The following is a 7476-nucleotide window of genomic DNA, read 5'->3' as shown; positions in this document are numbered from 1 at the left end:
TCCGCTATTTTCGAATGACGTGAGTTTCATTATTTTCATGAGTATCAGTATGTAGCTGCGTACTGCCTGGCTGGTAGATGCGCTCGCACTGCATGAGCGTGTCTAGCAGCCAGGCCGTACGCAGTAGAGCGCAGGGGGGCGGGGCGGGGATGGGGCGGGATGCAATCCCTGGGGGCCGGACTCGTCTGTGCGCCCCGCTGGGACCGTGCGCGGGATGAGCAGCACCCTGGGATCTGCGTGTGCCCAGGCCAGCCCCGCTCCCCGCCAGCCAGTATCCCCCTGGCCAGCCCTGTTCCCCCCAACCCCCTCCCGAGCAGGGGGTCAGGATGTGGGGGGCACAGGATGGGCTCTGGGGGGGGCAGGGCACTAGAGTCAGGCTGGGGAGGGGGGTCAGGCTCGTCGCCTGTTCAGTGCTGCTTCTGCAAAGCGTTTTCCTCAAGACCCTGGCCCCCTCCTGCCATCCCCAGGGAACCAGGTCTGAACCGCTCTCCCCCACCCCCCTCAGCCGGCAGGAGGGGCTGCCATGGGCTGCGCTGGGGAGTGCTGACCGCCCGGCTCCTCCAAACTATTTCCTGTTGCTGCAGCGTTAATGCTAAACAGACCTTTCTCTCCCAGTTCCCAGCCAAAGTGCAGCTGGCTCCTGCCACCGCCGCATCACCCTGGGTCCCCCATCAGCCAGGCAGCCCGGCGCCCCTCGGCCTGGTGAGTACAAGCCCCATCCATCGGCAGCCCCTGCTACATCTCCCTTTCAGTGTCTCCCGACCTTGCCCCTTTGCAGAGGCAGCTGCAGGCACAGGGGCTAGAGAAGGCTTTCGGGAGGGAGCCTTCCCGCCCCAGTGCGGGGGGCAGGCCGTGGCCCCCAGTGGGTTGGAGCTGGAGCCAGGTCACGTTCCAGCTCAGGGCACAGCCCCCTTTAGCCTAGAGACTGCGGATAACATGGGAATGGATGCATTTGGGGGTGCATGGGCCTGGTGCACAGATGTCACATTTTGGGGGGGCCCTGCCCTCTGCCCGTACTCAGCCTGGCTGGCTGGATCCCCCATCCTGGCTCCCCCCTCCTATTGCCCCCAGTGCAGTGGCGGTGCAAGAAACAAGCCCTTCCTTGGGACATGCCCAAGAGACAAGCTAGCTGCCAGAAATCCCCAAAAACACTGGTGCCCAAACAGCTGCCGGCTTCACTTTTTGCCACCTGGTACCAAAGGGCATGGGAGGAAGCTAGTGCCCGGCTCTATGGGGCCAGGGTTCGCCCCCCCCGGCACAGCACCCAGCGCAGTTCTGCCTCCCCACAGTCCTTGTAGCCCCCCGTGCCCCGGGCCGACCTGGCTGAGCGGGTGCCCTGCCCGGCTCCCCCCTGCCCTGTTGTCCTTCCTGCATTGCACACCCTGACTCGGCATCAATCATTAACCAGGCGCGGCCCCAGGCTGGTGAGCTGGGCAGCCGCTCCGCCTCCCTGCTGGGGCCCTTGTGGGGGCTGGGGAGTGGGGGCTGGGGAGTGGGGCAGGGCTTGGCGTGGGTGCGGAGGGCGTCTGGCCCAAATCCAGAGAACCCTGCGCTGCTGCTGCTGGTGTTGCGCGAGACGCCATGTCCCACCCCAGCAGCATGGAATGAGACCGGCTAGAGTCCGGGCCCTGGCAGGGGGGTTCCCAAAGCGCCCCAGAGACCGTGGCGGGCCCGGCCCATTGCGAGGCAGGCAATGTGTGCGCCTCGAGCAGCTACGCTGTGCTGGACCCCCCTCTAGAGACACCAAGGGCTTCAACTGCCCCACTAAGCTCGGGGGGGACAGAGGCAGGGCCCCCCCGTGGCTCGGGGCTTCCGGGGGGCTCGCAGAGCCCTGGGGTGCCGGGCCTGCCTGGTCGCAGCCAGCACTCTGGTGCGTTTGCCCGTGGGACGGCCCGTCTGGGGACAGCTCTGCTGATGTGTCACATATTTTCTGCATTTTCCCCCCTCGTTCCTCCCCGGGTAGAGCCGTTTCTGGGAAAGCAGCTCAGCCTGCCAGGGCCCGAGCGCAGGGAGAGACGCAAGAGCGCTGGGGGCGTCTCCTACCCACGCTCCTTCCAGTCCACCCCCTTGGCGTGTCCTCCCCTCCCGCCGCTGGTCAGTTCTCAGTGCAAACCGCTCCCCCTGGCTGCAGACTGGCCTTGAGGCTCCCCAAGGTGGAAAGGGGGGGGAGGCGCCTTTGGGCCATGCTGGGGGGCCCCGTGTTGGGAGGACTGAGCCTGGCCTAGGGCACCATGTGGGGGCCATTTGGGGCTCTCCCTGAGGCCCTGTGATGGGCCGTACCTGGGCCTCGTTCCAAGAGCCCCAGGGTGGGAATGGAGCAAAGGTGGCGCCAGGGGGCTGAGCATCTGTGGGGTTTGGGCTCGTCGAACCCCCAGGAGAAGTGATTTGGGAGGTGCTGAGCCCCCCCCTCACAGCCCAGGGGATATGCTCATCCCAGATGTGACTCCCCCCCCCATCCTTGGGGATCCATGGGGCAGCCTGAGGAGCAGAAGGACAGAGAGTCCATAGGGGCCCCACGCCCCCTTTTCCAACAGCCTTTCACCCCCCCCTCCCCCCCGTAGCGCTTCCTGCCGGAGGAAGGGAGGGGATGGCCGGAGGAGGGGCAGGCTTGCCCTCCCCCCTAGTCTCCAAAAGCGACTTTTCCTGTGAGTGCAGCAGCCTGGAGTCTAACAATTATTGCCTGTGCGCTCACATCTGGAAGGAAGTGAGCGGCTCTTTCCACTGGCTGCCTGCACTGGGGGGGGCTGGCAGCCAGCGCCCGTCCCGCCCCGGCTGCAGAGGGGCCGGGAGCGCCAGAGCCTGCGCCCGCGGCTGGAAATGGGGGGAGCCGGGCGCCCCAGCGCTGCGCCGCCCATGCTGTGAAGGGAGCCCGAGGGGTAAGCCGGTGTCCGCGATGTGCGCTCCTCGCACAGCAGGGGGTGAGGGGCTGGGGCGGGGGTTGGTTGCGGGTGAGCCTGCGCCTTCATGGCACGGTCCCGGGCACGGTCGCATTAACCCCGGCCGGCTCCCACATGAAGCGACAGGGGTCGGGCCTGAGCTGGGCAGCCAGGTTCTGCCCGCAAGAGGCCTGCGCCCTCGGCTGCTCTGTGCATGGCTCTCTGGGTGGGTGACCCCCATGGCCGGGGCCACTCACAGTGTGGAGCTCTGTTGTGGGCTCCTGGACCACCCTCCTGCCGGGGCCCTAGAGCTGGGCAGCGCCGGGGGGGGCCATGCTCCTGGAGCCCGCAGGGACTGGGCGTCTCTTTCAATTCCCCCAAGGAACCCTCCTTCCCATTGGTGCCGCTGGCCCTATCCCCAGTGTCCCATTAGCAACCAGAGGCCAGGTCCAGCTCCACCCCCCCCGGGGGCTGCTGTGGACCCCGGCCTGGCGCTTGAGTGTGGAGCTCAACTGAGCTCAGCTGCCATGACCCTGCCAGCGCCTCCCTGCCCCACGGCTGGAATCTCACCGCAGCCCCCCAGGCAGGGGGGACCCTCCTGCCACACAGCTGGCCCCACTGCATTGTGCCGTCCGCCCTCTCCCGAAAGACAGCTGCCTGGGAAGCCATGGGCTAGGAAGGGGGGGGGTCCAGATGATCCAGCCCCACAGCAACCCCGAAGCACCCCCACCCGAGCCACCGCGATTCTGAATTCCCCCGTAGTCGAAGGGAAGGGAGCCCGGGGCTGGGGAGCGGAGCACCCAGGGCTGACACCAGGCGACTCCCGGCTGGATTTCGGGACCTTAGCGCAGGGGATCGATTCTGACGGCACACGGCTGATGAAGCCGTGGCTGAGGCTTGGCCGTGCATTCCTGGCCTGCCCTGCCAGGCGGCCAGCCGGCCCCATCCCGGCCTGCACTGGAGGTGTCATTGCCCCGGGTGGAATCTCTGCTCCCTGGCGCAGGAGGGGGATCATGTGGGGGGGCAGGGCTCTTGCAAATAAATGACAGTCCTCCGGACCACAAAGCCCCTACTCCCACAGCACAGCCTGTGCGGGTTGGGCAGCCGGGGGCCGTGGGTAGAGATGGGGAGGTAGTAGCAGAGTGGCAGGAGAGGGGGAGACGCCGGGGCTGGAAATGAGAACTGCGGGCCATCCACAGAATTGGGGGAGGAGGCATCGAAGCAGGGTTGCACTGGCAAAGGGACAAGGGCTGGCTGGCTCCCTGCCGGCTCCTTGCCTGGCTCCAGGACTGCTAGCCCTTTAATTGCTCAAGCGCTAACTCCATCCCAAAGGTTCAGGGGAAAGAAAAGAGGCGTTTCTGTGCTCTGCTGTGGCTGGTTTCTGCATCTGCACCTCCGGAGCCCCCAGCCAAGAGCGTGTGGTCAGGAGCCCGGCGTCTGCAGATTTACTGCCATTCCGCGCATTGCTGGGATCATCCTATTTACTTGGCGCAAGCCAGAAACTGTCTGGGGCAGATCTGGGCGGTGGACCAGCAGGGGCGGGGGCTGAGCTGCATGCAGGAGTATGGCCTGCAATCCCCGGGGAGCCCCCAAGGGCCCGGCAGAGCCACACTTGGCTTCTTAATGCCTGTGTCCAGCTGCCAGATAGCACATGCCAGGAATGCAGGCAACACACTGGCCGTGTTGGCTGGGGGATGGGCAGCTGGCACCCAGGCTGTCCATAGAGCTCAATGCATTGGAAAATGTGAGCCTCTGCTTTGCTAGTGTCAGGCTGTGGTGATTCACTAATCAGTGAAGCCCTGGGGTGCCCTCCGTCAGCACTGGCATAGCACAGGGAGACAGGTGTGCTCACCCCAGGGGTGGCTGCATTTTGCTAGCAGGCATGGCGGTCTGCCAAGCTGCGAAACGTGTTCTAGGAGCCCACGAGGTGCAGGGCACTGGATCAGAGACGCTGCTGGGCAGGGCCCCCCACTCCGATCACCACAGGCCGCCTCAGTTGGGCAAGGCCAGGTCAGCCGCTACAGGTGACCCACCCGTCCCCTGCATCTCGCCGAGAGACCAGCAAGAGGTGCAGTCAGGGCCTGATTTCCACTGTTGTCCTCAGGCTGAGGGCTGGTGGGGGCGGTGAGCTAGCCTAGCAGATGAGGAGGGCAGGGGAACGAAGGCTCCAGCCGGAGTGGGACTAGGAACCAGGTTCCTCTGTTCTGTGACCCATCATCAAGGGAGGAGCGTATCAGCAGCACTCTCCACCCAGCGTGCAGCTGGCCCAGCCCTGCCTAGACTGAGAGCCCAGCCAACGGCCCTGCCATCCCATGCAGACTGACCCCCTCCCCCATGCTTGCTTCTATGCCTGAGCAGGAATACGCCACTACTGGGCAGGGTGGATACGAATGGGGCCAGCACCTTCCAGCTGCACCCCCCAGTCCCTACCGCCAGGGCCGGGTCTACACGCCTGAAACTACAGGAGAGGAGCCTGGGTTGGCTCCCAGACCTGAGAGCAACAGCCAGGGTTGGGATCTCAGCAGGCCAGGGGCATGAGGCCCCATGTTCCTTCCCCACTTCCTGCCCTGGGCACGAATAGCACCATGAGCTTCAAGAAGGGCTGTGAGCGAAGCCATGGATCAGAGCGAGAGGGTCCCTGTGCACCAGCCTGCGGGAACACCGCTGCTGCCTGCACACACCCCGATTGCTGTAGGCGCTACACCCAGCTGCTGCCTCCCAGTGAGACCCTCCTGGATGGGTTCTCCTAAGAGCCCAGCACCGGGCATGTACCAACTCGCCAAGCTCTGCTGCAAGTCTGGCCCTTGGTGGGGCCAAGCCCCGAACATCCAGCCCTGTTGGCAGAGCAGTGGCTGCCACCCCACTGCGCAGCACACCCAGCCCCACAGAGCCGACAGCAGCGCCTAGGCCAGTGGGGCAAGGCGAGACGCCAGGCACCCGGAGGAATGGCAGTGCCCTAAGGGCCTGACTGCTCCGCCACATCCTTTGGGCTCTGTCTACACTGCCGAGCTGCAAGTGCTGCTGTGGCCATGGCACACGTGCCAGGTACCCCACCTCCAGGAGGGGCGTAGCTACCCGTGCCGGGAGCCTGTTTACACTGGAACTTGCTGCCCTTCGCGGGGTGGAGGGCGGATGGTGTCCCCCCTCCCGTGTGAGCAAGTCACAGCGCAGTGTAGACCAGTGGCTGTGTAGTTAAGCCCTTTGCACCTTGCAGGCTGGGCAGAGCAGCGCCGCCGTGACCCTCCCGCCCCTGCGCCAGGGCAGACGGGAAGGCGGCAGGACCCCGGTGGCTCCAGCTGTATGCTCACAGACAGTCCCTGCCCCGCAGCATGTGGCTCCCCCGGCTGGCGCCATCCATCACCTGCAAGAGGCGCTGGCTCTCAGGGGCCCCCGGGCCTGAGTGAGCTGTGTGCAGCTGGGGAGTGGGTCACGCCTTACCCAGGAGCGTGCCTACCTGGCGCACACGCTGGGGCTGTGTCTGGCATGGTCTGTGCTGCTCTGGCACCCTGCAGAGGCGCTGGGAATGCCCTGGAGCTGCTCTCGGACACAGACACGGTCCCCCCGCCCCCTCCCCACGCGCCTCTGCACCCAGAGCGCCATGTGCAAACAATTCCCACCATACGGGCCCTGGGTTGTCATGACAACAGCATGTCCGCTGGGTTCCTGGGGGGGGGGAATCGTCCCCAGACACTGGCCAGGCCGAGGGAGTGAGGGCTCCCTCCCTGCTGCAGCGGCACAAACCAGGCGCAGAAGGCCAGGGAGCGGCTGGTCATGCACCGGGCACGTTATGCTGGTGGGACCCTAGTCGCAGAGTGAAGGGGGGGGGCAGCACAGCTCCCAGAAGAGGAGCCAGATCTGGATGGGCTAGAGTGAGTGGGACTCCTGGCGCTGTGAGGGGAGTGGGGTCTAGTGGTTAGAGGGGTGAGGGCCGCCTGGGAGCCAGGATGCCTAGATTTTAGCCCCAGCTCTGAGGGAGGGAGGGGGACCTGGTTTCTAGTTGGGGCTGGCGTGTGTCCCCTGGGACGGGGGAGGGGGGGAAGGAGGAAACGGGGTGGCCTAGAGGTTCCTCGAATGGGCACTGGGCTCGCCCCAGCAGCTGTCGCTGTCCTGGGCTGCAGCACACCGAGGCACTGGGCAGCACGGAGGGGCTGGCACGTCTGCTGGGCTTGCCTCTCCTACGTAGTCTGCAGGCGGCCTGCTCTCTGGTCCAGGATCCCTGGCTCCAGATGGTTCCAGTCTTGGGAGGCTCTCGGGGGCTGAATTGAGGTGCGACCCAGGGGTGCAGCCTCCCCCACCTCTTCCAGGAGCAGGGCCTCCCACAGCAGGGTGAGAGCGCGCACCCCCAGGGCCCGTCAGGGTTATAGCTAACCCCGCTTCCCCCCATCGCCCGCCACGCCACGCCGCCTCCGTTCTGGGCTCTGGAGGAAGAGGAAAGGCTGGTGTCGGCCGGCAAACCCGCTTGGCTCTGAGGCTAAAAGGGTCGGCCCTCAGCCGTGTCAGGGCTCCCGCTATCGCGGGGTGGGAGGCAGCCGCGGGTCCTGAGCGTTCTGCTGCTAGTCCCTGACAGCCCCCAGCCGGCGAGCGCTTTGTGAAACACTTA

At 65.8% G+C, this 7476-nt stretch overlaps 1 protein-coding gene across 3 annotated transcripts in view; it reads left to right on the top strand.

Annotated features, from left to right (window-relative positions):
- The first annotated feature begins 562 nt into the window (after positions 1–562).
- EVA1B (eva-1 homolog B) overlaps positions 563–7476 on the top strand; it is a 13304-nt gene continuing 6390 nt past the window's right edge. The window contains exon 1 of one of the 3 annotated variants that reach the window (XM_075908881.1): positions 563–702. Coding sequence is in view for 1 of the 3 variants with exons in the window: in XM_075908879.1 (XP_075764994.1) it covers positions 2588–2876 (289 nt within the window). In the remaining 2 variants the exon portion in view is untranslated. Of the gene's footprint in view, positions 703–2580; positions 2877–2934; positions 6746–7476 lie in introns of those variants that run through there. The other 2 variants (XM_075908879.1, XM_075908882.1) reach the window with 2 other exon arrangements.

This window comes from Pelodiscus sinensis, chromosome 25 (assembly GCF_049634645.1).
Source record: "Pelodiscus sinensis isolate JC-2024 chromosome 25, ASM4963464v1, whole genome shotgun sequence".
NCBI classification, from domain to species: Eukaryota; Metazoa; Chordata; order Testudines; family Trionychidae; genus Pelodiscus; species Pelodiscus sinensis.
Note: the sequence above shows the minus strand (reverse complement) of the source record. Positions and strands in the feature narration are given on the sequence as shown.